The 27,594-nt window shown below is 55.1% G+C and overlaps 4 protein-coding genes across 5 annotated transcripts in view; 3 read left to right on the forward strand and 1 right to left on the reverse strand.

Moving 5' to 3' along the window:
* Positions 1-41: 41 nt before the first annotated feature.
* Positions 42-2,007, forward strand: OXLD1 (oxidoreductase like domain containing 1). 2 transcript variants are annotated; one of them, XM_074847317.1, is made up of 2 exons: positions 42-105; positions 605-2,007. In XM_074847317.1, exons 1-2 carry the CDS (start codon positions 61-63, stop codon positions 995-997), a joined length of 438 nt encoding a protein of 145 aa, XP_074703418.1. In that variant the 5' UTR covers positions 42-60; the 3' UTR covers positions 998-2,007. The 2 variants fall into 2 exon arrangements, with proteins under 2 accessions (XP_074703418.1, XP_074703417.1); XM_074847316.1 differs by lacking the exon at positions 42-105 and having other exon boundaries at positions 473-1,021; positions 1,114-2,007.
* Positions 2,008-2,629: 622 nt separating this feature from the next.
* On the forward strand, positions 2,630-4,402 carry PDE6G (phosphodiesterase 6G). The gene is made up of 4 exons (XM_074847318.1): positions 2,630-2,836; positions 3,692-3,918; positions 4,032-4,072; positions 4,206-4,402. Exons 2-4 carry the CDS (start codon positions 3,773-3,775, stop codon positions 4,280-4,282), a joined length of 264 nt encoding a protein of 87 aa, XP_074703419.1. The 5' UTR covers positions 2,630-2,836; positions 3,692-3,772; the 3' UTR covers positions 4,283-4,402.
* A 169-nt stretch (positions 4,403-4,571) lies between these two features.
* Positions 4,572-6,054, reverse strand: TSPAN10 (tetraspanin 10). The gene is made up of 3 exons (XM_074847314.1): positions 5,977-6,054; positions 4,969-5,564; positions 4,572-4,883 (listed from the first exon to the last, which is right to left on the reverse strand). Exons 1-3 carry the CDS (start codon positions 6,052-6,054, stop codon positions 4,577-4,579), a joined length of 981 nt encoding a protein of 326 aa, XP_074703415.1. The 3' UTR covers positions 4,572-4,576.
* A 540-nt stretch (positions 6,055-6,594) lies between these two features.
* Positions 6,595-27,594, forward strand: part of NPLOC4 (NPL4 homolog, ubiquitin recognition factor) — a 28,841-nt gene continuing 7,841 nt past the window's right edge. Inside the window, exons 1-12 of the mRNA XM_074847762.1 lie at positions 6,595-6,756; positions 7,971-8,051; positions 10,628-10,740; positions 11,641-11,820; positions 14,241-14,289; positions 15,067-15,161; positions 16,388-16,511; positions 17,599-17,778; positions 19,307-19,393; positions 20,996-21,067; positions 21,714-21,840; positions 23,809-23,969. Coding sequence (XP_074703863.1) covers positions 6,742-6,756; positions 7,971-8,051; positions 10,628-10,740; positions 11,641-11,820; positions 14,241-14,289; positions 15,067-15,161; positions 16,388-16,511; positions 17,599-17,778; positions 19,307-19,393; positions 20,996-21,067; positions 21,714-21,840; positions 23,809-23,969 — 1,284 coding nt within the window. The 5' untranslated portion in view covers positions 6,595-6,741. The remainder of the gene's footprint in view (positions 6,757-7,970; positions 8,052-10,627; positions 10,741-11,640; positions 11,821-14,240; positions 14,290-15,066; positions 15,162-16,387; positions 16,512-17,598; positions 17,779-19,306; positions 19,394-20,995; positions 21,068-21,713; positions 21,841-23,808; positions 23,970-27,594) is intronic.

The raw sequence follows: 27,594 nt of genomic DNA on the forward strand, positions 1-27,594 counted from the left end.
CTGCGATTGGCCGGGAGAGCTGCCTCTCGGGTGGAGGCGGGGCCAGCGCGCTGCGACCGGATGTTGCTGCGGGGAGCGCGCGGCCTGGCGGGGGCGCGCCGGGGGGTGAGCAGGGGGGCAGGTGTATTTAGGGGGGGTCCCACGGGAGAAGGGAGTCAAGAGGGGGAGACTGGGGGGATACGGAGTGCTGGGGGTGAGATGTGAGGGAGTAGTGGGGTACGGGGGGCTGGGGGGGGTAAGGAGGGATGGGGGGGACAAGGGGGGGATGGGGATGGGGTGGGGGGGGTAAGGAGGGATGGGGGGGCATGGGGATGGGGTGGGGAGCTGGGAGGGACAAGGAGGGTGTTAGGGATGAGATGGGGGGCTGGGGATGAGATGTGACAGAGTGGGGGGTAAGGGGGGGTGGGGTAGGGGGAGATTGGGGGGGCAGAGGGGGATGGGGGGTAGGAGGGTGCTGCTGGGATGTGTGAGCTGCTGGGAGGGTGATGGTGGTGGGATGGGGGGGCGTACACTGGGAGCAGGGTGGGGGTTCTCTGGCCGGGGGGGCAGGGCTGCTCCCGCGTTTCCCCCCAGGCTGGCGTCAGCGCCGGGTCGTGGTTCTCAGGAGCCCCCAGATGGCACCGGCAGCCGCGGGGGGGTGCTCAGAGAAGGGGCCCTGCACCCCCTCCCCGCCAACATCTCCAGCCTCCGGGAACTTTCAGACACCTCAGCAAAGGCCAGCGGCACTTCGGACACCTTGGGGAGCAACGGCGGGACGGATACGCCCAAGGCTGAGGGGGGGCTCCCTCCTGCTGCCCCCCCGCTCCCCCCCCCACCCACCCACTGCTGCGGGACCGGCTGTCCCAACTGCGTCTGGGTCGGGTACGTGGAGGAGCTGCTGGAGCGGTACCGGGATGGCGGCAAACGGGCCTTGGCGGCCGTGGAGGAGCACGTGGAGGACGAGAATGTTAAAATGATCCTCAAGATGGAGATCAGGCTGCGCATGAAGAAGGACTGATCTTCCCCTGACCCCCAAAAACTGGCAAGTGATCCCCCCCCCGGGAGCCTCTGCTGCAGGCTGGGGGGTGGGATCCAGACTCAGCTTATTTAAAGTATTTATTTGTGTGTGTTGAGCTCTAAGGGGGGGGACGGACTGAGCCCCCCCACCCCGGGGACCTGCACAGCGTCGAGCACGGGATCGCGGATGAGTTTCAATACAGGCAGTGCCCAGGTCCTGTCTCGCCTCTTGTCCATGGGGGAACCTGCCCTTGGGGAGCGGCACCAGCTCACGCACGTCCTGAGCCCCGGATTTCCTGACAGACGGACGCTGCGCTCCCCCCTGGACAGAAAATCCCTGCCAAGGGCATGCTGGCGCATATCCCACCGCCCCCCCCCCCCCCAGCCTTCCCTGCGCCACTGCTCTTGCCTCGTCCTTGCGTTCCCCAGCTTGGATTTTAAGCACCTTTTGTGGCTTGGCTGTGACCTGGTGATCGGGGGGGGCTGGGGCACCATCCCGGACCCCCCTCCCTGCCGGTGTCATAAGCCTCTTAGGGGCTTCTCTGTCTGAAGGGCTTGCGGGGGGGCACCCGGGGCTGCCAGCCCCTTCCCTGGGCAGGAGGTGCGGGCAGCGTGCGCCCGCGAGCACATGGGGCCCGGCAGCGTCCCGGCAAGGGCACCATCCCCAGCTCCGGCACCAAGGTCACGGCGCCTTTTCTTCCTCGATTGCCTTTGCCTCCATCTTAAAACCCCATAAATTTGATCCATCCTGCCTGGCTGGGCTGGGGGGCTCGCAGACTCCTGGCCATCGTGACCCCCCCAGACCCCCCCATCCTCCTCCCCAAGGAGCCACGCTAACGAAACCCAAGCTGGAAGCAGCAATTTACACCAGGGCCCGGCTCTTTGTTGAAGTAGCTGGTTCTGCTGGCTTCGTAGAAAACACTCGCGGATCCCTGTAATCCTATTTGTTGGAGTTCAACTAATTGCAATTAGTGGCAGGGGCTGAAGTTCAATTAAAGTGTACTGAGATTACTCCTTTTTGTAATTGCTTTAGTGCTGGGATTAAGGGAAGCTTTGGAGTGATACCGTCCCAGGGAGAGGGGGGCTGTTGGGCAGGGCGGGCAGGGGCTGCCCACCCCCTTTTCTGCCAGATTTTGGCCTGCAGTGCCCACACCCGGGCAGGGCTCGGGCTGTCCCCTGGGTGAAGCCACCCGCAGTGGCACCGACGGGGATGACGGACCTTCACCCAGGCCAGCGTGGAGTCTGGCAGCGCCCGCAGGCAGGAGCCCTGGCAGCAGCACCCACAGCCCTCGCTTTTGGGGCCAGACCGTGCTCGGCACCAAGCAGAGGGCAGGTTCTGCTGCCCGTATTTCCCAGCACAGCCTGCCTGCGGCTGCCTGCGCTACTGCCTTGCCCTCGTGGGGTCAAGCCACAGAGGGTGTTGGGTTCCCAGTTTGCAGGTCCTCATGGAGCCCCAGTCCACAGTCCTGGGCAGGACTGGGGGTCCCATCCCTCCCCCTGGGATCGAGGGGCACTGGGGTGACATCTCAAGGAGTGGGGGGGTCCCCTGAGAGAGGTGCCTTGGTGACGTGGGGAGAGGAAGCACAGGATCCCTGTCCTGACACCATCAGTCCCAGCAGCACTAATCCAGACACCCCCTCCCCATCCCACCGGGGCGGAGCTGTGGGGAAGGGCATCAGATTACCCCTTTGAAAAGAAGGGACATAAATAATCCTATTACTCCAGAGCAGGATAAATCTGCCCTACCCTAAAAGCCACTCAGAGCGTCTATAGGACGTGCAGGAGCAGGACGGAGGGTCTCCTGTGGAGCAGCGCTGGCCTCGGGGACCGCGGCGGCTGCGTAAGTCGGGGGCTCTGCTCCGTGCGCGGGATGGGACCCGGTCCCGGTGGCACCGGGGCTCCCGGGGCAGGGTGTTGCTTTGTTCCAGGCAGGAGCCTGCTCTCGCCTCCTGCAACCGGAGCGGTGTCTCTGGCAGCTCCCCGGGCCAGGTCCCTTCTCGCCCGGGGCCTGCGTTCAGCCGCTGGGCTCCACAGCAGGGCCAAACCCTCTCACACCGGTGCCGGAGCCATCTCTTGTGCCGAAAAACTCCCGCACCCAGCCCGTGGCGTGGCTGCCGTGCCCGGATGAGGCACAACGGCAGCGGGACGGAGCTCACGGACAGCCCTGTGATGTCCACCTCAGCTGCCACCCTCCGCTCCCCTGGCGTGGGTCGCGAGGGGTCGGCAGCCCGGGGGGTGCCCACCACCCCCAAAACCCACCCCGCTGCAAACAAGCCCTGAGGGACACCTCGGTCCCACGCCTGCGGCCACACCGATACCAACCCAGTGTAGCACCCACGGCTCAGCACAGACCCCGGGGCAAGCCGTGGTGGGGGGTCCCCGAGTGTCACATCCACGCTGGGATGGGGGGCAAGGGCTGGAGGAGAAGCCCCGAGGGTTGGCAGCAGCTCTGCTGCCCCCAGGGACGCCCTTCCCTGCCTTTGGGGTAAGGGGATTAGCGGGCTCTGAGCTGGGCTAAGTCAAGATCGCGGGGAGGGGGCTCTTCTCCGGAGCAGCTTGGAAAGCCGATCAGTGACATCCGAGGGGCCCCGGGGCAGGAGAGGGTGGGAGCGGGGGCACGGGGTGTCTGTGGGTGGTAGGAGAAGCTGGTACCCCCACCCTGCTCCTCGGCGTCCCCACATCTCCCCTCCATCAGGTGTGAGGAGACGTTCCGTGCCAGCGCCGGACCCGCAGGGACAACCGCGACCCGGGGCAGGCTGCCGGCCCCGGCACAGCCATGAGCCTGGAGCTCCCCAAGCCAGAGATCAAATCAGCCACGAGGGTTTCCGGGGGACCCGCCACCCCCCGGAAAGGACCACCCAAATTCAAGCAGAGGCAGACGAGGCAGTTCAAAAGCAAGCCGCCCAAAAAGGGGGTGCAGGGGTGAGTGGGGCAGAGCCCCAAGGGTGGGGGGACGCAGCTGTACGTGCCCAGCTGGGGTGGGGGGTGGGGGGGGGCTGGCCGGGGGTCAGAGCAGACACAGTCTCTCTTTGCAGGTTCGGCGACGACATCCCGGGCATGGAAGGGCTGGGAACAGGTACGGGGGTAGGGGGGGTTGGTCCTGTCCCCACTTGGCCACGGGTGGGGAGCGGGGCTCGCTGCGGGCACAGCCGCCTGCGGCCAGGCTGGGGGGGGGCATCGCGCTGATGCAGCCTCTCTCCTCTCCCCAGATATCACCGTCATCTGCCCCTGGGAAGCCTTCAGCCACCTGGAGCTGCACGAGCTGGCTCAGTACGGCATCATCTAAGCGGGCTGCGACCATCGCCGCTCGCCCGCCCCGTAGTGCTGCGTAGGTAGAAGCCGCCCCGGCCGCGCGGCGGGGCTCAGCCTGGAGAAATGCTCATTAAAACCCAGAACGAGCGCGGGAGCCTGGTGTCGTGCTCTGGGGTTGGCAGGGATGCGGACGGAAGGTGTCTCTGAGGCGCGGGGTGGGACGGACAGAATGCGGCTGGGGTTCAGGCTTCTGACAAGGTTTATTTTGGGCTGGATCAGCGCCGTCCCCGGCATGTCCCCAACCTCACGGGTGACAGTCAGCACACCCTCAACCCTGCACCCCGATGGGTGCGATGTCTCTGAGCATCTTCAGCGCCATGACCACACCGATGGCCTCAACCAGCACCAGCACGGCCGCGGCGGCCGTGATGCCGCCCGCCTGGCCGCGGAGCCAGGCGCTGAGCTGCGCCACGCAGCCCCCCAAGTGCACGATGGCACCGGCCGCCACGTCCCCCAGGCGCAGGACCCCAAAAGCACACTGAGCGTTGGTGACGGTGCCGTTCTGCCAGGGGTCCAGGCAGCAAGAGGCAGGGACGCTGCACGCCTGCGCTCCCGGGGCGCTGCAGTTGAAGTACCTGCGGGGATGGATGAGGAGAGCTGCCGGGTGGTTCCCGGTGCGGGGACAGGCACCCCCCTCCCCACCCCAGCACCCCGACTCACGGGTTGGTCTCCCAGTCGCGGTAAGAGCCGAGGCCGCAGCAGCGTAGGCTCCGCTGCATCTCGTCCACCAAAAACCGCAGGTCAGGCTCCTCCTGGTAGCGCAGGAGGCAGAGGAGCAGGGCGTCCCGCAGAGCGTCCCGCAGCCGGTGCTGGGCCGCCAACAGCAGCAGCCCCCCCAGCACCTCCAGCCCCGCGAAGGCGAGCACGGCCCCCACGAAGAAACGCAGCAGGCAGGGGCTGGCACGGAGGGTGCCCAGGCAACCGGCCAGGGAGACGGCGCTGGCCCCCAGTCCCACCAGCACGAAGAGCAGCATGGGGTCGGAGCCCAGCGGGGCCAGGCGCTCCCCCCGCAGCAAGCCCTTGGCCAGCATTCCCCACACCCCCACAGCCAGGGCCAGCAAGCCCAGCAGGAGGAAGAGGAGGTTCCAGAGGAAGGCTAGGTACCGCACACACTGGCTGAAGGTCCCCGGCTTGCGGGGGACGGGGCGCTGTGCCCCGGGGTCTTGCTCAGCCATGGGAAAGTCCATGTCCGCAGCCAGTGAGCCATCATCATCATCATCGGAGGAAGGGTAGGGCAGCTCCACCAGCCTGGACTCCTGCATGGACAGATGAGCCGCTCACAGCCGGTGGAGCAGCCCCAGCAGACCCCCAGAAATACCCCCCTCAACCCACGTACCCCCTTGTCCTGCAGGCAGAGGCTGTCACAGGCTCCTGGAGCCACCACGCACCCACTTTTGCAAGAGGCCCCTGCACAGGGAGCCCCACATCCACCCCCCACCCTGTCCGTCACGGAGACCCCCGGGGTCAGAGTAGACGTGGGTGCTCTCCCAGAGACCCCGCCCCTAGCAGGGACCCCCAGACTCATCTCTATGGGGGATGTGGGTGCTGGGGGCTCCAGCACAGAGCCAGCACCCTGGGACTCAGCACTTGGGGGACACTGGTGTGGGCTGAGGGTCCCGAGGGAGGGGATGGGGTGGGGAGGGGGGTTCTGCAGAGCCCCGGCGTTACCTGGGGCAGCAGCTGGGTGCTCTCCCCGCCGCCGGCCGCCCCACGGGGCCAGGAGAGCCGCGCTCTGCTCAGCGCCATCCTGCTCACAGCCCAGGCCCAGGCAGTCACACTCCCATCATGTGAGGGGTTGTGGCCGGCGCTTAAATAGGCTCCCGGCCCCGCAGCTGGGCCCGGTCCGGCCCAGCCCCCGCTGCAGCCCCCGTGTCCGTCGCCCCGTTAGCGGGGCCGGTAGCAAGGGCACAGCAGGACGCGTGGGGGTTTTGGGGTGAGTGGGGGGGACACATCCCCCTGCCCGGCCGATGGGAGCCCCCCCACCTTGTGCAGGGGAACGGGGGGGCACCGGGGGGACCCCACGCCCGGGCTGAGCCCCGCAGCGGGGGACACGCTGGGGGGGGGGGGGGGGAGGCTGTGGGCAGAACGAAAAAACAAGGGTTGAGGGGGTGGGAGGGGGCGGCTGCGGCCGTGGCACCGAGGCAGCGTAGGGGACAGTTATGGCGGTGGCACCGAGGCAGCGCGGGGGACGGTTGTCGCGGGCGCCCCGCCCCGCCCCGCCCGGCCCCGCCTAGGAACCGTTGTGCGGCGGAACGCGGGTGCCGGGGCGCGGGGCCCGGGCGGCGGGCGCGCAGGCGGCGGGCCGGGCCCGGGAGGCGGGTGGGCCGCAGCAGGGCCGGGCCGGGCGAGGCGTCGCGGAGCGGAACGGGCCGCAGCGGGCCCCGGCCGGGAGCTGAGCGCCGCGGCGAGCCCCGGGCCCCGGTGGGCAGCGCCATGGCGGAGACGATCGTGAGTGGGGCCGGGAGGCGGCGGCGGCCGGGGGGAGGGGCGATGAGGCAGCAGATTCCTGTGGGGCGGCGGGGCCGGGCCGAGCTCACCCCGCCCGGCGGGACCGCACCGGGCTCTGGGGACGGGGCCGCACCCCCGGGGGCGGCGGTGTCCGAGCCGGGCAGCGCCCCCCTCCCCGGAGCGGGGCCGTGGACGGATCCCCCGTGCTCTTACCCCAGGGAAATGCTCCCCTGGGGGGTGGGTGGGGTTTGGGACCGGGACCCCGGGGGTCCCGCTCAGCCCCGGGCGGGGGAGGTCTCGGGGGAAGGTGCCCGATCCCGACCGGCATCGCCAGAGAAGGGGCTCGTCGGTACTGCGAAAGGCTCCCGCTGCCGTTAGGCCGGGCTTGATCCCGTGCTGAAAGTTGGGGGAGTGTAAAGGGATCCTGCGAGGTAATGCCGGGACACCGGCAGCCTCCGCTGCCCCCCCCCGTGTCCCCCCGTGTCCCTCCTTCCAGCACCCTCCTGCCATCCCGACCGCGGCTCTGTGTGACATGCCAGCAGGTGAACGTGCCCTTTAGAGCCACTTGAGTCACTTCTCTGGCCCTCGGCAGCTCGAGGACGCCGGTGTTTATGTTTGCCACATCCCTGCCAGTATGTGAAGAATTGTCCCTGGCCTTTTGCCCAAAAACCCAGCCAGTTTTTCCCATCTCTGACTTCAGGTTGCAGCAAAACTGCTGTTTGGTGTTTCACAGCGTGAGCCCTGGGGCTCTTCTCGTCTTTTCATCAGCGGTGGAAGCTGCACGTCAGTGACGTGGGTTGAAGCACAACGGCCGCGCAGGTGCCCATTAGCACCAGTCAGGCCAGTGTTTGTGTGTAGGCACCGAATAAATCGCTCCCCGGGAAGCTCTGATTCACCCTCCTTCTGAAAGTTTAATTCTGCATCTGAGGACGCAGCTTTGACAAAAAAAAAAAGCAGCGTTAGCGTTTTGTTTGGTGCCAGCTTCTTGCCGTGCCTCAGGCGTTGGGGTAATTCAGCCTGCAGCATGCAAACACGTACCCAGAGCAAATCACTTCCTTGTGCATTTGCGTGTCCTTTCGAAGAGCAGGAGGGAGGAGCGGTGGGGATGGTCCGTGTCCTGCGTGTGAGACTTCAGCGTGGCTTCAGCAGGCTGCGAGCGCAGGGTGGGCTCTGTCCCCCCGTCCCTAACCCGGGCTCTCCTCTTAACCCCGCAGATAATCCGCGTGCAGTCGCCAGAAGGAGTGAAGCGCATCACGGCCACGAAGCGAGAAACGGTGGCGACGTTCCTCAAGAAGGTACCCCCGAGCCTCTCTGCGCCTTCCCCGCTCGCCCGCGGGACGAGGCAGGGCTCCCGCGGCCCAGCGCACGCCACCGCTCGCTCTCGTGGGAGTCACGGGCTTCGCCTCGCCGGGCAAACGTGGATCGGGGTGTGCCTCGTGGAAAACGGCGGTTTTATTGGTGTGGCCAAAGCCAGTTTTCTCATTGCTGTTCCAGAGGGAAAATAACGAAATTAAAGACAAAAACTCCACTTTTCAGTTGGAGTTTCTGGGGGTGGGAGCTTTCCTGGGGGAGGACACATTTTTAGTGTTCTCCCAGAGAAATGGCAGCTGGGGAAGCAGAGGCTGACAGTGACACAGGAAGGCTGTTTGATAGTCAAAGCCTGCTGCAAGGGCCTGGCCTCTCCAGGCAGGATCCAGCCAAAGCTCAGCTGCTTGACTTGCGCTTTGAATATCATTTGAATGTGCTTTGTGTGCCGCTGGCTTTCCAGTGTGGTTTCGGAGAGAGCAAGGAAGGAATTAAGGCGAGAGCTGAAGGTGATGTGGGAGCCTCCGGGGTCTCCTGGGAAAGATTTCCACCCTGGGATGGGGAGAACACACTGAGTGTTGGAGTTGTCGGGTTTGGAGTTGGTTGTAGCTTGTTCTTTGGTCTGATGCAACTGCTCGACGTTTAAAGTTTGCTGTTTAAGAGTGAGCAGTTCTCCATTTCCTTCCCTCCTGGAACCCTCAGATTAGGATTTCTCTGCTTGGTAAGAGAAATTACTTTGTGTTCTGTGCCTGAAGGGCCATTCTTTTAGTCAGCGAGATTTCCTTTCCCCCTGCAAGGGGGAAGGGGAGCAGCCTGAAACCTGCTGCTGTTTGCCAGTCGTTTGCTTTGTTTGGAGCTTGGGCCCAGACCACGGCAGCAATCCCCACCTGACCAAGCAAAAATCCTGATGGATTTCAGGGCTGGGTCAGAGACACCCGCTGCAGGCTCTGAACAGTCTCACCCAAGGAGAAAAACGTTGCTTTCAGAATCTCTGGAACCTGTGCAAAACAAGCTGCTCGGTTTCAAGGGTTCATGTTACCCGAGGCGGTGTGGAACAATCGTGCTTGCAAGCACTTACCGTCGGAACAAAAGCGTCAGCACTCACTAAAATTGCCTGTTGATCTGGGGAAAACTATATCCTCTTGCTGAGCTGAATTTGAGAAATGTTTGGGTTTCTTTCTTGATACGGGGTTTACCTGAACGGGGAAAGTTGCAAATTTTACCATTTAAGATCTGTCCATATTAATAGCTGTGGATTTTAACACTGAAATGTTGATCCATGTGGTGGATACAGCTAGATAGCTGTAATTAAAGAGGCATCAGATTGCTTCTATGCTAGCAATTAACTTGGATCTCCTCTTGACGACTCCAGAGAAGCTGCAGAAATGTTCAAGAAAGCACATTTCGGAGTGAAAAGGGCCTCGATAATCTTCTCTATCTTTTGTAGCACACCCTAGTAAGAGGACTGAAAAAGGAACCTCTCAGATGCGTTCGGGTTAGAATTGAGTTAGGAACTAACTCGAGCCTTTTGCTAACGTATTGTGGAATTCGTCTGCCCAGCAAAAATTGGTGAAGTCTGTGGCCTGATGAGCCGACGTTTAATTCTGTCGGGCCTAACGCGGGAGACGAACGGTTCGAAAGCCGTGCTTCCCTTCGGACGGCAGATCCCTGGCGCCGCAAGTCGCAGCGAAGCCGACGGCGGAGAAGCTGCTCTCCGTGGAGCACTTCTCTTTGTGGCGTGTTAGATTTGTGCTGAGTGCAGTCACTGTGAGCCCTGCCGAACCACCGGGAGGTGTGCTTCATAAAAATAAAGGCTGTTAACTTAAGAATTTAGGAAGAAACTTGTCAACTAAACTAACTTTTAACACCACTTTTAAACTGATGATGTTTTTAAGTGGCCAAATGTGAAAATTACTATTGCTGTGAAGAGGCTTTTGACTGCTTAAGACTAAAGCAGCTTTAAACCAAAATAGTGAGAGAATGAGCAGGGAAAAAACCTGCCTGAGGACTGAGAGGTGGTTATGGTGAGGGTAAGTTCCGTCAGGAGAAAACAGGCAAATGGAGACAAATAGAAAGGAGAACAGCGGGAAGAGCTTGAGTGAAACCTGTGTAGCAACTGGTAGGCGAGAGCAGAGCTGAGGGCAAGAGATCCTCAGAGGTGAAGGTCTGGACTGAGGAATTGTGGTCACAGGAGGAGGAGACTGACTTGGCTGGTGTGTGCTGGCAAGGCTGGAGCGAGAGGGCTGGGGTAATGGAGAAGGTAGTTTCCCCCCTCTAGTCGTGACAGCGCTTGCCTGGATTTAGATAAAAATACTGCATTTGTGTTGTGTGAGTGAGAGACATGTTCTGTTTAAGTTGCTTTTTTTAATGGATTGCTTGTGTTACTAAGCGTTTCTATTTTTCTCAGTTATCCTGTGCTCTTCAGAAACACGAATGAATTCAGCTAAAGTTTTGCAGTAGAAGTTCCCTGGACTTAGCGCTTGCTCTGAGCAGCTTTCAGCATCTGTCCGGGGCTGTGAGGTACCTTAAACCTTGTCATTAAACCTTAAATTCTTCTCTCTTTCAGGTCGCAAAAGAATTTGGTTTCAGGAATAATGGGTTTTCTGTCTACACCAATAGAAACAGGACAGGGGAGATCACAGCGTCACAAAACAAATCCCTCAACTTACTGAAAATCAAGTGAGTCCTGACGGGGAGAGCGCTGTGGGTGGAGGGGGGGCTTTGTACAACAGGGCACCTCTGAGCTTGCCCGAGCTCTTCCCTCCGAACCGGGCAGCCGCAGACGGCGTCACGTTGCAGGAGTCCTGAGCTTTCAGCTCTCACCAACTACTTGAAGGGGTGAGCTCGATCGGTGTGCCGAAACGGGGGGGATCAAACTGACTGTGTGCGAGGCTGTGGCAGCCATTTTTTAGGTCACTTCTTGCCTTGTGTTTCCTTGTTGTGGTGAGGCAGCAGCAGGCCTCCCGTTTCCTCTTTTACAGCCCGCAGCAAGCTCCCTCATCCCTGCTTTTCCTCACGCTGTCCTTTTTTTCTGCACCAGTGCCAGAGTGTGATAGTCCCCTGGGCAGAAGCCAGGCTTCCTGCCTTCTGTAGCCAGCCGCCGAGGGAGATCAGAGGTGCCAAATGGTGCAATCGCTTCGTGTTTGGGATTGTCTTTGTTTTGTTCATGACAAGAATAATGTTAAACTGGTTAAAAATACAAGAGCTGCTACCACCGCGTGCAGCTCGTCCCTTGGGTGTGTCAGCACTGGGAAGGCTGGGACTTGATGTGCGCAGGAGCCTCGCTAGTCCTTTTCCCTGCTGGAGCTGCTGCTTCTCTCCACAAGCTCCTTTCACCTTTTTCTTCTTTTTTTTTTTTTTTTTTTTCCCCCTCGGTCTTGTCTTCTGATGAAAAGATTTACATTTATTGTGCAAATGACCAAAGCAGCCGGAAGAGGTGGCTCAGGGAGTGGCTTTGGACTGCCACGTTTGCTAGTCTGTGTGTAATTTGTGATAAATTACACGTTCCTCCGTGGTCTGGGAGGTTTGCTACCCAGAAGCAACTACTGATACCCGCGTGTTGTTTCTCCACACCCGTAGGCACGGTGATATGCTGTTTCTCTACCCCTCGAGCCCAGCTGGCTCCTCCTCGGAGACCATGGACACCTCTGTCTCCCAAGGCTTGCGGCCTGTGGGGGCCCCCCAGGTGGTGGAAGATGAGATCGACCAGTATCTGATCAAACAGGATGGGAAGATTTACCGAAATCGAGACCAGCAGCTGTAAGTACGGGTGGACTTTGTTTCTGCCGATGCATCTGTGCCTCACCAGGGCTTGTAACATCTTGTCTGAAACCAGCAGCCAGGAAATGTGCTGTGGGAACTGCCCTCTTAGCCCCTGCTTTATCCCTCGCTGCCTTTGAAACGTTCACAAGGGAAAACAGCCCTTGCCATTGTCCTGGAAGGTTAAATCGAGCCCTGGTGAGCCGAGGAAGGAAGGATACCAAGATCCCAGGGTCTTTGCCAGGAAGGACTCATTCAGAGCATCTATTGTTCTGATCAAGGTGGCCCCTGCTATGGGACTTGGGATCGTATATTTTGTGCTCCTAAAACTTTTGGAGCTCTCTAGATTTAAATCAATACTTTGAATTCTTCCCTGGGATGTCCTGGCAGCCGGTGCTGTGTAGAAATACTCAATTATGCTCTGTGTGTGGCATATTGCTTAATAAGCAGGGGCCTGCTGTCTGCAGGAGCTTCTGTTCCATATGGTCTCAATATGTAGCTCCCCGTTGTTGGGGTCCCGAGGTGACGGGGCTGCGTCTCGCAGGAGAGGCGCGGACGGGGAAATGCGCTTGGGGCCGGAGCCGCTGCCTCGGCGTCACCCAGGCAGCAGCGGGTGAGCATCGAGGTTGGGGTTGTTCTCTAAATCCCAGACAGCTCCTCTGTCAGAGTAGAGATCTGAGCTCCGCTGGCTTTTCAGGCAGCCGGGCAGCCTCTGCCTGCGTGGGCAGAGCCGGCACCACCCTGCCTCGCCGTCTGCGGCCCCTCAGCTAGGACCTCCCGAGCAGGAGCACTTGTGTCTTCAGATCCAGCTGCTCCTCCTAAAGGGAAAAACACAGAAGTGAAGGGAATGAGTGGAAGTGTGTAATGGCAGAGACGTGGAAGTGGGGCTTGGGTCTCTGCCTGCTTAGTTTTTGGCTTCCTTTTCCATCACGTGCCTTTCTAACCTTTCTGTGAAACCAGGGAGTCCATTTTGCTCACAGAAACGCAGCAAAGTCTAGCTTTGCCAAAGCTCTTAGCTGCAAGAGGCTTAGGTAAGCAAAGCGGCTTGTATTTTTTGTAAAAGTAATAATACAATGGTGAGTTAATACCACCGTAAATCTACACTGATGTTGCTAAAACGTCCTCTGTCTGGATGGTTGTTTTTTATTGCTCATCATTAACAACGTCCCAGTTGGCTCCTGGCCCGATGCCTGCACTGGTTGTTGGCTTGGGGCTGGACCCCTCTGCAGAGGTAACTTCTGAAAGGGCTCGGCTGAAAATTTTAAAGGCAACCAGGAATTCTTTCTAAACCAGAATAGCTCGCCCTTCCCCATTGTGTTGTCTTCCATATGGTTTATCTTTACTGCTGCAGCAGCAAGGAAGTTTGGAGAGACGTAGCCTTTACGTGGAAAATCCTATCTAACCTTTTCAGGCTGATGATAAATAAGGGAAATGTCACGTTATTGAAACAATAAAGGCAAAACCCACCACTCCATGGCAAAAACATTGTCTTTAACTTGACCACATTTTTCAAAAGAATAAATGAAGGTATTGTTCTTAGCAGGGAGCCAAAGCACAGTGGTGGATATTTATGATAAAAAGAGTGTGTCTGGGCTTGTTCCTGTGTTTGTGAGTGCATATCAATCTAAACAAGGAGGGATGCTGGCGTTGGGCTGAGTGCATTAGCAGCCTTTAGTGGCCCTTTATGTACATTATCTGCCGCAATACTGTGTTAAAAGCAAGGCTGCAACTGGATCCCATCCATTTTGTCTTTACAAGAGCCAGCATCCACGCTCCTCTCTAGAGGCCTACCCTTGAAAACTAGCACTGACCTAGTGCTGGGGCAGAGGTGGGGCGGGGGGGACTTTTTTGTTGGTTTGGGGTTGGTTTTTTTTTTAAAGCAATCGCCTCAAAAGGAGATGTTTTCCCCTCTGTTTTGTAACTTTACCCAGCGGGTCTTTATCTGTCTGATAAACACATGCTTCCCTGTTTGTTCCAGACCATCCTCTAGTGACTGATAAAGGATGAATGTTTTAGTTGTCTTTTTGTTAGAACCCCACAGGCCAGCCCTGTGACGTCGATTTGAAATTCTTTGAATTGAAACGCAACCCCAACGCGGGGTTGTAAAACTTGAGAAGCTGTGATCTGACATCGCTTCGCGTGGCTGTTCAGAGAGCAGAGCCACTTGCCAGCGACACAGACATCAGGAGGGTTTGATCTTGACCTGGGACTCTCAGATTTAACCCGAAGCTGTCGCTGTCTCTTTATGTGAAATTATCTTGTGGTGACCCCTCTGTAATATTCCCTAGTGGGTGGAGAGTTGCTGGGAGCCGTGTGATTGTACAGATCCTCCACACCAAAACTGTTAGAGCAACTTTTACAGTCTGACTTTTCCATTATTAAATAAGATTTAACGCTACTTTCTCTTCCTCTCTGCACAGGTGTCGCCACGGCCCCTTGGGTAAATGTGTGCATTGCGTACCGCTGGAGGTAAGAGCCCCAAGAAGGTGCTCTAGGAAGTCACACAATGTCCTCTTGGATCCAGTTCCTTCCAGTGTGAAGGCAGCTCTGGGTCAGAATCCTGCCGTGCACCGTAAAAGGTGCCGGCTCACACCCAGGATCACTAAAGCTCTGGGCCTCCGTGACCCTGGGTCGATTCTGGTTAATGCTCTGGGTTTTGGCAGAAATGGGTTTAACAGAAAGTGCTTCAGAAAAGCTCCGGTTTTCCTCCCTCTTCACTCTTGCCTCTATCTTCTTATTTCCTCCCCTCTCTCACGGATCCCAGCACTTCCCAGTTTAACCACGTATTATTAGGATGAAGGCAGCTTTAGTAACGCCTACAAATGTGCTAAGCTGTATAATTTATGGCATGAGGCAGCGATCCCTCAAAAGTCGCTGCGAGCAAGGATGGCTGTTCCCCCGCTTCCCCGCCGTGTGCTCTGGAAGGTTTTTTGGCCTTGTTTGAGCAGCTGGGCTTTTTGTTTGTTGTTAGATATTGAAAGGGAAAAGCATTTTGCCTTTGAGGCTCGTTCTGATTTGTGGAGCCAATCTGTTATAAAAGTAGGAGGCGATAATAAAACTGGCTGTTGTAAAGCCCCACTGTTTCTATCACAGTAGTAGCTGCCTTTAAAATGAGCCTAAATTTTCTTGATTGCTTCCACATTGAGAGCCGGTGGGGTTGACTCTAGAACATCCATTTGTTTAGTGATCAATGTATTATCAGACAGGTGTCTGACCTGGCTTTTCTTTGTGTGGTGTTTTTGGCAGCCTTTTGATGAGGATTATTTAAACCATCTGGAACCTCCTGTGAAGCATATGTCCTTCCATGCCTACATCAGGAAGCTGACCGGAGGGGCAGACAAGTAAGAAAATCTCTGTGTTTAAGGGAATCTAGTTGTAGCTTCTTCTTTAAAATACAAATAAAAGTACAGACGGAGCTCACCAGAGTAGTGTTGGATACAAGTATTGAATGGCAAACTGAGGAGAAAACAGCACGTTAAGAAAAAGAAAAGGAAAAAAAGACAGGGAAAAAAATTAAATCTGTCTTTTTCTTTTTTTTTTTTCTTTTTTTTTTTTTTTGCTGTGGCAATGTAATTGCTTCCAGGAGACACTACTGATGGGGGGAGAAGGCCAGATGGAAGGAAAGAGCTTCCCTAATTATACCAAGCTCCGAGCCTGGGTCTCAGACCTCGTGGAGAGGCTCTGAGACTGTGGTGGACCTGGGGAGCTTTTATTCACCAGCGGCTTTTCTTACCTACAAACATGAATAGGAGAGAAGGACGAGCCTGACATTCCTCAGGGCCTGATTCTGCTCTGTCCCGTGCTCCGTGTGTTCTTGGTGAAACCCTTTCTTGTCGTGGTGCCGTAGTTCACCGCCCACAAACTGGAAAATAAGGTGTCCTGCCCCGCGACGGGGTGGAGGGTGCTGTGGTGACCCAGGCCAGATCAGTGCTGAGCAGAGAGGAAGTGCTGAAAGAAGTATTTATTTCTTTACGCCTCGCTGTGGCGCACGTGTTCAGCGAAGGATCTAAAGTCCCCTTTGGAGACGTCGGGTAACCCACTGTGTTCTGAAGTGCAGCTCCTTTAAATAAGTTCTGCAGAGGTGTAAACTTCTCCCTCCTATCCCTAAATGCCGTTGGGGTTTTTTTAACGTCTTTGTGAAATGCAGCTCCAGTCCGTAATACTTTGATTTGAAGGGAACTTCCCTTTGCAGGAAGCCTTGTGCACATGAAAGGAACTCTCATTCGCCCTAGCAGTATAATCTATTACTTCCCACGTGCTGCGTAAATTATTTAAGCAGGGTCCCGTGAGTTTTCTGTCTCTGCTCTTGTTCGAATATCTGCTTAGGAGCTGGCTCGGGGAGCACGTGTCGGCCTCTTGACCTCCCTCGCTCAGCAGGCAGCAGAGGCTACTTGGGGACTGCAGGAGCGGAGCGTCCCCCCGCGGGAGTGTGCGGGGCGCTTTGAGATCCTCTGATGACACAAAGCCTTCTCCTCTGCCCTACTCTACGCTATTTCTAGCCACTCAATTTTTAAGACCCAAAACGAATTACTCTGGTAACAGCAGCTTTCTCTTTTCCTTCTCGCAGGGGGAAGTTTGTTGCCCTGGAAAACATCAGCTGTAAGATCAAATCGGGCTGTGAAGGGCACCCTCCTTGGCCAGAAGGCATTTGCACAAAGTGTCAGCCAAGCGCCATCACTCTCAATAGGCAGGTGAGAAGCAGCTCGCAGGAGCCCTTGTGCTTAAAGCTGAGAGGGGATTTGACTTTTATTTTTGGAGAGATGACTTCAAGAACAGCCAACTTGGAGCAAGAAGCCTTTGCGTATTGGCAGTTGTCAGGGAAATGGCTGTTAAGGTCTTCAGTCCTTGGAGAAAAGGACTCCAGAACGTATCTGGCTCAGCAGTTTCCTCTTAATATGGAGGACATCTGAGCTGGCACCACCGCGATGAATCCCCACGCTTTTCCCTCACGGGATCCAAAAGGCCACCCACTGTTTCTTCTCGTTTCCTCCTAAATTTCAGCGTCTGTTTTTTTTGAGTTGCAAAGGCTCTTGGGGTAAGGGCCCTCGTAAAGAAGCCGAGCTAACGGGGTGCTGGGGGTGCTGAGTGCTTCCCCACGCTCCAGCCCGTGGAGCCCCCAGCGTGGCTCAAGCGAGTGCTGGAGCGAGGGCAGAGGAGGGCAACGGACCTGGTGAAGGGCCTGGAGAATAAATCCTGTGGGGAGCGATTGAAGGAGCTGGGGCTGTTCAGTGTGAGGAGGAGAAGGGGAGGGGAGACCTCATCACTCTCTGCAGCTCCCTGAAAGGACGTTGTGGAGAGGTTGGTGCGGGTCTCTTCTCCCAGGGAATCAGTGACAGAACAAGAGGGAACGGCTTTAAACTGCAACAGGGGAGGTTCAGACTGGACATGAGGAAAAAATGTTTCCCCAAAAGAGTGGTCAGAGAGTGGAATAGGCTGCCCAGGGAGGGGGAGGAGCCCTGGGTGTGTTTAAGGGCCGTTTTGATGAGCTGTTGGGGGATGTGGGGTAGGGGAGAACTTTGTAGAGTCAGGCTGATGGTTGGACTCAATGATCCCAAGGGGCTTTTCCAACCTGAATGATTCTGTGGTGGGCTGGGGAGCGGTGCTGAGGGCAGCAGAGGGGAGGGAGGGAGCCAGCGAGAGCCTTCCCTGTCCCGGCTTCAGCAGGATTCAGGTGTAAGGGGGGTGGGGGGTGTCCTAGGCAGCTGGGAAGGTGTTGGGGATAGGCAAAGCGAACGCACCCGGTCGAGGATGGCCTGACGCTTGAACTTTGTCAAACAGAAATACAGGCATGTTGACAACATCATGTTTGAGAACCACACAATTGCAGATCGCTTCCTCGACTTCTGGCGGAAGACAGGAAACCAACACCTTGGGTATCTCTACGGCCGGTACACGGAGCACAAAGACATCCCGCTGGGGATCCGGGCGGAGGTTGCTGCCATCTATGAACCCCCACAGGTAAAAGTTGGGTGCCGCGGCCTCCGTGTCAACTCATAATCGGGGAACACGGAAATGCTTTTTTTTGTTTGGGAAACCTCGTGCAGTATTTCCGACTGCAGCTCCGTAAGGAAAACGGTGCCGTGAAAGAGGTGGTGTGATTTATGTCTTTTGTGTTTTACTGCCACTGAAAGAATTTTAAACCCCAGATTTGCTTTTTGTTATTTTGATGGTTTCTTTTACATTACTCTTTGCTCAGATGATTTAAAGCCAGGGTGACTTTGTAACAGTGGATTTCACTTTTCACGTTTCCTTGATTACTGATTTCCAAGGCTGTGGTGCAGAACAGCTTGAAAACAAATTCTGTACTAGGGATAAAAAAGTTGCAACCCTTGCTTCAATTTCTTATCAGCTCTCCGGGAAAATTTAAGCAGCTTAATTAGACAAAAATCGAGAGGCTGAGGATGAGATTTGATGCCTCGGAGCAGCTGGAGTCCCCACTAGATGGTGCACGGCACCGCGCAGCCCCACACCTGGCACCACCGAGTCCTCCCGGGAGGCTGCAGCCGGAGCGGTCCCGCCGAGCCAGGCCTCCCGGGGAACCCAAAAGCTGAATTTGGTGTCGGAAAAGCTGAAAACGGAGATGGCAAATCCAAAAAGCCACTCTGCCCATGACACAAGGCTCGGCTTGGAGTTGAGTTTGCCTACTGGCTTCTTCACCGCCGAGCAGAGTCACTTTGCTAAGTGCAGACACTGTGTGTACAAACATACCGTGGTGGGTCGTATGTTTTCTTCCTCTTGATGATTTTTGCAGGGTTGCTAGAGGGAAACGCAACAGATTTGTCAGTGGAAAGAGAACAAATGGATCTTTGGGAGCGTGTGTGCGAGAGCAGCATTGCAAACCTTTTATAAGTTCTTCCCTTTCTTTGCAGTACGAGCAGAGCCGTGCCCTCTATTGTTTCAGTATCACTGTTAGGGCTCTGGAAGTTCATATGCTTCTAGTTGTGCACGGTAAAAGCAAGGAAGCTTTTGCTCTCCTGGCGAGCAGGCTCTGCTTGTGCTTCTTGACACGGCATCTCCCCACACGAGGAAGCTTGCCTCTGAAACGCACCCAGATGGAGTCGTGTTTTCCAGAGCGCGGGGGGAAGGCCTGGGCGTGGGCTCTTGGATTCACTGGATTTCTGCCTCTCTGCTGCTCAAAGATTCAAACAAACGAAACGGCGGTACAAAACCAGCAGGTCGAACACAGAGCTTTGGAAAAATTATATAATCTCTCCCTTTTTCCGAAGCACTCGGAAACAGCGATGGCCTGTTTGTAAATGCTGAGTCTTTCATTCATAAACCCCGACGTAGTTTGCAAACGTAGCTGAAGAGCTCGGACAGGATGGGTCTGTGAGTAGAGGAGGTCTCTGGGGTGAAACCGGTCGCTGGTAACGCCGAAGGGGAAACCCAGAGCCCTGCTTCCACCCGCTGCCTCACTCCTGATAGTGGCTAAGCGTGCTGTGTTTTCTCCTGTTCTGTCTTACTAGCAAGTTTTTCTTTGCTGCAGATTGGTACACAGAACAGCCTGGAGATCCTGGAAGATCCAAAAGCTGAGGTTGTGGATGAGATCGCTGCAAAGCTTGGACTCAGAAAGGTTAGGATGTTGTCGGATCTCATGCGTCTTTGTTTGGCAGTGAAGAAAGTCGGCGGCAGTTCTCTTCAGCTCCACGGGGTTATTCAAGACTGTTTGGGCAGATCTGAAATCTAGCTTAAGTGTCGGTAGCTCTTACGCTTTTAGGTATGAAAAAACAAAATGAGAGCGTTTTCCTGAGCACAAGCATCTAGCAGGGCTGTGCAGCTGAAGTCAGGAGTTCTCTGTCATGAATGACATCAAAGGGAGTAAGCAAAGAAGCAGAAACACCATTTTCCCTTTATTTCTCCTCAGATAAGAGCCGTTCCTGGTAGCATCTCCCCGGTGAGTGCTAATTTGGCACAGATGTAGCTGGAGTTGCCTTCTGAGTTTGTTCCTTTGACAGAATCCGTGCTCCACTTCCAGGAGCGGAGGCTCCTGCTTGTTTTTTATTCTCCTCCGTGGGGTCCTGCCTCTTGGTGCTGCTGCGGCGAGTTAACCTGTACGTTGGGTTTGGAGGTGCAGGTCCCCCGGCAGCTGAGCCTCAGTCCTCTGCTCCCCTCGTGCCTGCAGCCAGTCAATGGACCAGGAGCTGCGGGTGGGGGGAGCTGCTGGTTTGCTGCCATCTCTCAAACCTGTGTGGATATTTTCCGGTTTGGGAAACCTTTTGGTATCGTGTGAATGCCGGGGATGAGATGTACACAAACAAGATTTGACTTGCTAAAGAAAACACAAATCAGAAAAGGCTCGGTACAGTAGACTATAAACATCTGTGGTGAGGTCTTTTGTTCTCTGAAGATAAGATCTTCAGCTTTTTGCCAGTGTCTGAAGCAAAGCTTCTGTGTGTGTTATTTATTTCCCTGCTTTTCCTCCGCTTCTCACATGAGATATTTTTAATCGATATGACTTAGCACGGAACTTACTGCTGGTTGCAGATTTTTCTCTGGGCTCTGCTAGGAATCTGAATCAGCAGTTCTTCCTCTGAAGGGTTAATGCTGTGGGAGCTGCTCACGGGGCTGACCGGAGCTGTTTTTAGCACATGTGTGTAGAAGGGTTCACGCAGCGGTGTGTGTGTACACATCTATACTCCTATGTGCAAACAATGCAGAAAGCAGGAATGTGTTTTTTGGATCGGAGCAGACTCTGATTTGGAATGAATCATCCTCCAGTGGGAACATATGAGCTTTATCTTAACTAGTGACTGCGAGCTTCAAAATGAGATCATGTGAGCTGCTTTGTCATCCGCTGGCGCTCCCGGTGCTGCTCTGCTCTGAATGCTCAATAGGAAATGCTTTTTGCTGTGGGTGGGAGGAGGTAGCGGCTGAGAGGCCTCTTGCAGCCTCCAGATCTTTCCATGAAAAAATATTCCATAGTGAAACATAAAGCTGCAGGTGCCCCCGGCCGGCCAGCTGGCATGCTGCTCCTGGAAATCGGATTCAAATGAGCCCGGCACAGCTGGGAGAGCCATTTCCTTCAGGCAGCGTACAGCAGGGCTGTGCGAGCAGCCAAGAACATCTTGTCCTGCTAGGAGAAAATGTATAAGCTCTCTTCTGGTTTGGGTTGGTTTTCGGGGTTTTTTTTTTTTTCCCCCCTTAAAGCAACTTTCTTCATAACACTTCTTTATAGGTTGGCTGGATATTCACTGATCTGGTCTCTGAAGACACACGGAAAGGGACTGTTCGATACAGCAGGAACAAGGTGAGATTCAAGTGTGCAGCTAATTACAGCCGCTGGTGTCATCGCATAAACACGGGCTGTGCCGAGCCGGGGCAGCGCAGGTGACGCCGGGAATTCTGGTGAAATGGGGTTTTTCAGAAGCTTCTGAAGGAAAAGGAGCTTGAGCTGGAAGAGCACTGTTAGGGGGTTGAAGCTGTTGGGATAGCACGCAGAGCTGCCTGCCGTCCTTCGCCCACGCTGCTTGAAGAAAACGGTGCTCGTGGTTTAAAAAATCGAGTCGAACCGAGGGAATGGGGCGGTGTGAGGTGCAGGCACAGCGAGCAAAAGTGACTCAGAGGATGCATCTACGGGCTGGGCTTTGTGAGATACACGTGGCTCAAACTTTGACCTGCTCAGCTTCCTGTAATTCTAAAATCAGTGCTAGCCCTATTTGGAAAATGAAACTCCATTTTTAAAAAAAAAGGTGTGTAAAGGTGGGTGGAACTTGAAGCGGGACAGTCCTGCTGGGGAGCTGACATGTCACATTCTTCTCCCCGTCTCTGCAGCAACTTTCTACGAAAGCATGTTTTACTGGGGTGTTGGTAGTTTGCTTTGGCTGCAGACCAGGGAAATAGGTCTAGGCTACATCGCGTTGTCCTTTTTATTGACGTTTCTGCTCTTCCCTCAGGACACGTATTATCTAAGTGCAGAAGAGTGCATCACAGCTGGAAACTTTCAGAACCAGCAGCCCAACATCTGTCGCCTTTCTCCAGATGGTCATTTTGGATCCAAGTTTGTCACAGTTGTGGCTACAGGTATAAACTGGCCTCGGCTTGCCCCGGCTCTCTGGGTTACACATGAATTATCTCTCATTAATAGAAGAAGAATATGCAGCTCTGCCAGAAGTCAGACGTCCTGGTCCCCATCTGTCCTATTTAACAAGGGGTTTGCCTTGCTCTGTCAAGTAAAATACTCTTTCATTCTTTGTGCTATCTCCTCTACGATTATTTACCCTGTCCCCTGCAGGAAACTTAATTGAGGCTCAGACCTGAAGCACCCACCTCTGTGATCCGTAAAGCATTTTTTTGCCTGCGGCCAGGGGAATAACTGTTGCTCCCTTTTCTGTTTCGAATCTTTAAGCTCCAAATTCTGTTGCCTGAAAGCGGCAGTGCAGAACCACGGCAATCCGGATCCTGAAAGTTACTCTGGCTGGTTCAGCAGAAAGGAGGGACCTTTATCTCCCTTGTGTCGCTGTCAGGGAAACCCTTACGCAGGATGCTGTGCTCTTCCGTGCATGGAAACATTTTTTTGTTTGCCTGAATAAAACAGAGAAGCCTGCAAAATGCTTTGCTTTGTCACCTCTGATTACAGCCGTTTTCACAGCGAGCCTCGGGAGGCACTGTGGAATAGTCTGCGCTGCCCGGGCTGCGAGGGGAGATGTTGGCATGTGCTGGGAGAGTTGTAGTGTTAGAAGTTCAATCTGCTCTTCTCCGCGGGATGACACATGGATTCAGTTAAAATTTCCCTGGAGCAGATACGCTGCGTTCTGGGGCTGTTTAGCACAATGAAGAAAACGCGTGACTTCCAAATAGCATCCAATGTCAAAACTGAAAGTGTGATATTATATTGCCTCCTCGGAGCCCAGGTTTTGTAAGTGTTCCCGGAGCCTTTTTCAGTGAAAACGCTCCCTTTCAGTTAAGAGGCCCGTGCAGTCAGACAGCTGCCCGTACATTCCAGACTGCTAAACGCATCCATCTTTCATTAAAGATAGATGTGTATCTCGCTCGCTCTTTTTAAAAATTTATTTCTATTTTTTTCAAACAAGGTGTTTTACTGTGAAAATGATGACTAGCTTTGTTTAGGCCTTCCCTGTGTCTTGGTCAATGTTTAATTTCTAGGAGTGTTTGTTCTGGAGCAGTGAGTGATTGAGGTTAGAGATCAAAGGGTAGAAAACGAATATTTCCTCTTTTCTGTTCCAGGTAGTTTCATTCTCTTCTGTTAAATCAGCCCATCAGGTTTCTATTTAAACACTTGATTCCTTCCTTTTGTGCCGTATAAATATATTTGGATAGTTTGCATCAACTTTGCCTTTAAATCCTCTACATGGATTAATTCCTATCCCCTCCTGAATTCCTAGGTTTGGAAATAGTAACGTTTTCCTACCATCTGTCTGTATCTTCTCTTTCCAGTTGTATTCTAATGACATATGACCTGACGTTGCTTACTTTATCCAAATTAAAGCGCCAAGCATGTGATCTATCAGCGAGCCAGGGTCTTAATTTCCACTTTCCATGTCAGATTTCCACCAGGCCATCCATTACAGGCTGACAAAACACTTTTTCTTCTTACGCCTGACGTTACTAAGGGACCAACCCCGAATGGTTCCTTGGACACGAAACAGGCCCCCAGGAGCTGCGTGCCTGGTTTTTGTTTGGAAAGAGAGAAGATACCTGCAGGGTGGTGGGAGGGGGACGCTCTCGGGAGCCTTTCAAAAGGACAGCTTCGCCTCCTTTGAGCTCCTGGCAAAGCGCTCTGGCTGTCACTCCAGGGTCTGTCCTGTGAGGCTAGCTGTGAAAACGTGAGGTACTAAATAAATGTAGAATTTAGAGGGGGTTCTTGCCTAGAAGTACTTCCCGTGCAGCAGCACCAGCGGTCTCACCTCGCCATTCTTCGTTCTTAGCCAGACCGTCGTGTCTAACGCTGCTCTTTGAGTCGTGCCTCTCGGAGTTCCGCCGGGCGAATCGCTCTCGGGTGGGATTTATAACCAGCCTCTTCTCTTCCAGGTGGTCCCGACAACCAGGTCCACTTTGAGGGCTACCAGGTCTCGAATCAGTGCATGGCGCTGGTTCGAGACGAGTGTTTGCTGCCCTGCCGAGATGCGCCGGAGCTGGGCTATGCCAAGGAGTCCAGCAGCGAGCAGTATGTGCCTGACGTGTTTTATAAGGTAAGGGCTGCGTGCCGGGCTGGGGGAGCTGCCACAGAGTCTCTGCCGCGTGTCTGGAAATCAGTATGGCCAGCTCAGGAAAGGATGTCTTTGAGGTCTGAACTATTTTCAGTAGTAACCATTCACCACATGTCTGCAAAGTAATTGCATAAGCTCCATTTCCCCTTCATAAATGTGCTGTTACGGTTTCCGGTGCAGCGGTAGCCACTGGCTATCCAACTTCTAAATGAGGCCCGCAGCGATCCACCGAGAGCCCGCAGCAAGTGCTTTGACCTCGCCTCCTCTTCCCTGTTGGCAGTATTTGCTGTGCTTCTCTGTGGATTTTTTTTTTTTTTAGACTGGCTCTTAGGAAGGATTTCTTTGCAGAAGGGGTTGTTGGGCGTTGGAATGGGCTGCCCAGGGCAGGGGGGGAGTCCCCATCCCTGGAGGGGTTGAAGAGTCGGGTTGACCCAGCGCTGAGGGATCTGGTGGAGTTGGGAACGGTCAGTGTGAGGTTCATGGTTGGACTGGAGGAGCTTCAGGGGCTTTTCCAACCCAGATGATTCTGGGATTCTGTGATAATCCCCAGCTGAGTTCAGCTTCCTCCACTGCACGGGCATGTGGTGTGTGTTAGCACGAGCGGCGCGGTGAAAGCCGTGGGTTCCTTCTGCAGTGCCAGGGATTCGCTTGTGGGTGACACGCTTACAAGCACCAACTGGGCAGCAGATGCAGCAAAAGATAGTGTAGTTCCTGCCGCAGGAGGAGGGACGGCCTTCTGCGCAACAAAAGGAAGGCGCGAAGGCTTTAGAGCAAGGGCAGACCGGAGCGTGCCCCTGGCTTTCCTCTAGTACTGGGGTTACTGCCAGTGCCCAGCTCCTGTTCTCGGGTCAGACAATAAACTCCAAAAACTGCTCCTGAGGAGCAGCGGGGGATCCGTGCGTCCAGAGCGGATCCAAAATTCCCTTGGGTGAAGCATCGTGCGAGAGCGCTGCGGGTGAGCTGCCTGCTGCGGTGGTTGGTGCAGCTTGTTAGTGACGAACGGACTGTCGTGGCTCCCTGGGCAGTTGTTTCTGGAGATCTTCAGCCCCGCTGTGTCTGCAGGGTCAAGTTAGAAACTTGGGGACAGGGTCTCTGCGGAGGCTGATAGCACTGCTTCTCAAATGTGTGTGTGCTGGTGCGCTCTGTGAGCAAGGACAGAGGAGTTAATTAACGGCGCTGCTTGCCAACTAATTAGCCATCCATCACCCAAGTTAGTTCTTGTGTCTGATACAGCCCACTCAGCCTGTAGCCTTCCTGCCGCCTGTACTAAAGCTGTCTGTTCAGGAGCATAGGATAAGCAAAGCTACTTTCTTTTGGGACAGCTGAAATGAGTGTATTGGGCACCAGCGACGGAGACGGAGCTGCTCAAAATGCTCTTGTGTGCCCTGAACCTGAGACAGGGAAATGGGTGAATTAGTCTGTGAGACTCCATCTTCTCCCTCCACCCCTTAACGCTGAACTCGGCTTTTCTTGATACCACCTGAAAAGGAGGAACACCTCCGGCCTAAATGCCGTGCTGAGAGGAAAGGTAGATGGAATCGGTGCGTTTTTCCGCAGCACGCAGACAGTTTGCTCTTAGGAGCTGATAAGCCAGGTCCGATGTAGATACAGCGCAGCTCGATTATGCAAGGGTTGGCCCCGAACGCGACGATGAGCTCATCTCCTGGCGTGCCGCTGTCCCGCTCCCGAGGAGCCCGCGCTGTGGCACAGGCAGGGTGCAGCCTCGCAGGGGGGCCCGCAGGTCTGCGTCCCACATGTGGGCCACCCCGGGCGTTCGGAGCAGCAGGAAGCCAGCGGGTGTTCCCATAAGGTCTTCACTCCCGTTCGTAATCTGAAGCAGGGAGATAAACAAAATGCTAACTGATGGCTCCAGCCTCCTGTGGAAATTTCCATGAGCCACTGATTCACTGGGTCAGGCTGCAGCTGATTTCATATGTTTTATAACTTCTATCCATAATTGCCTTTTTCATGATGTGCTCAAGGAAGGCTCGAGGACTGCTCTGGTGGGTGTAATTGTCCTTCAGCCTTAAACGTGTTTGGCTGTAGGATCTCTTAATTTTTTTGGAATGTTCTTAAATCAACGGAAAGCTTAGTCACTCCTGGCTTTGAAAACCTTTGGGGTCTCATTAAATGTGCGAGGCTTGAGGTCAGAGACACTACCTCATAGTTACTGGGTTGGTGACAACAACGGTGTCAAAGCGTTGGTTAAATACAGTGTGAGGAGCAGGAGTCCCGTGCTTGGCCTCAGCAGAGGACAACTGCTCCGTGGTGCAGCACCCCGCTCCCCCTTTCTCTGCTGGAAGGGCAGGCGCTGAGCAGCTTTGTCCCCACTCCTCGATGTGGGGGTTCCCCTCTGTGCTGCCCCTGCCCCCCGCCGCTAGGTTTGGGCAGAAAGATGCACTTTTGAGTAGTTGCTGCATTTTGTCTCAGACTGAGGAGCTCTCACTGGTAGAGAAAAAAGTCCATATATATATATATATATTTCTGTGTAACGTGCAAGTATTCATTTGAAAAGCCCTTTAGGATGAAAGGAGCGATACAAATTTATTCTAATTGGATGAGAACCAGAAGCCAATGTTTGTGTAGTGCAGATGTATTTATAGAACAACTACGCGTCCGGATGCAAAGCAAAATCTATTGAACTCTCGGATCTGCCCACGAGAGGGTAACGCAGCCGATTCACCTTTGGCCGTGCAAAGAGGAAAAGGTGCTGCTGTTTGTGTCTCTAGTGGGTCAGCGAGCTGGTTTTTCAGCGTTTGCACCACGGTTTGTGTTTGGGGGGTGGGAGAAAGGGGCTACCACGTCCCCTGAGGCTGCAGCTGATCCTGCCCGAACGTGAGTCACCTCGGCGGCGTGTTAGCCTAGATGGGCTTTTCTTCCATGGAAATAGGAAAACTGATGGCACCAGCGTTATCCTGCCTCAAGAGGCCAGGCGTTTTTCCTGAGCCTCCAGCCTTGTGATTTCTGTATTTCTTTACCATTCTCTTTATGTTGGCCACTAGCCCTGCTGCTCAGAGGAGCCACCCCAGTGGAATTGGCAGCGTGCGCTTTTCTACACGCGGCCGTTGCTTTCCTGGCTCGTGAAGGCTGGAGTTCCGCTCTAGTCGAGGGCTTTGGGGAGCGTGAGCGCGAGTTCCTTTGCTGGGAGATGCTTCCCCAGGTAAGACTAGCCAGAAGGAAGCAAACATCTCCCTTGGCCTCCTGGGTTGTCCGCGAAGCGTCACAGCGCGGCGCCGTTTCCAATTCGAACGTTGCACAACCGGCACGTGCTTCGTGGCGAGTTCAACGCAACGAAACTCATGAAGGAGTCGCTCTCGTCAAGCCACAGGCATGCGAGCCGCTCTCTTTGTGAGTGAGGACGACGATGTTGCAATGGCCACTTCACCCTGTTTCCCAGCTGGATGGGGCAGAGCCCATCTGAACAGTACGTACGGGCATTTTCCATTCCCTGTCTTCTGCCCTCGCGCCGTCTCCTTTGTCCGCTTGGCTCTAAAAAATAACCGTATTGATTTTGACTCCACCGTTGACTTCATGGGCGTCTCAACTGCCCCCTGAATGTGGGGAAAAGATTGCTGTGTTTTACAGACCCTTTGAAACATTTGAATAA

The sequence above is a fragment of the Strix aluco genome, chromosome 21, assembly GCF_031877795.1.
Source record: "Strix aluco isolate bStrAlu1 chromosome 21, bStrAlu1.hap1, whole genome shotgun sequence".
Taxonomy (NCBI): Eukaryota; Metazoa; Chordata; class Aves; order Strigiformes; family Strigidae; genus Strix; species Strix aluco.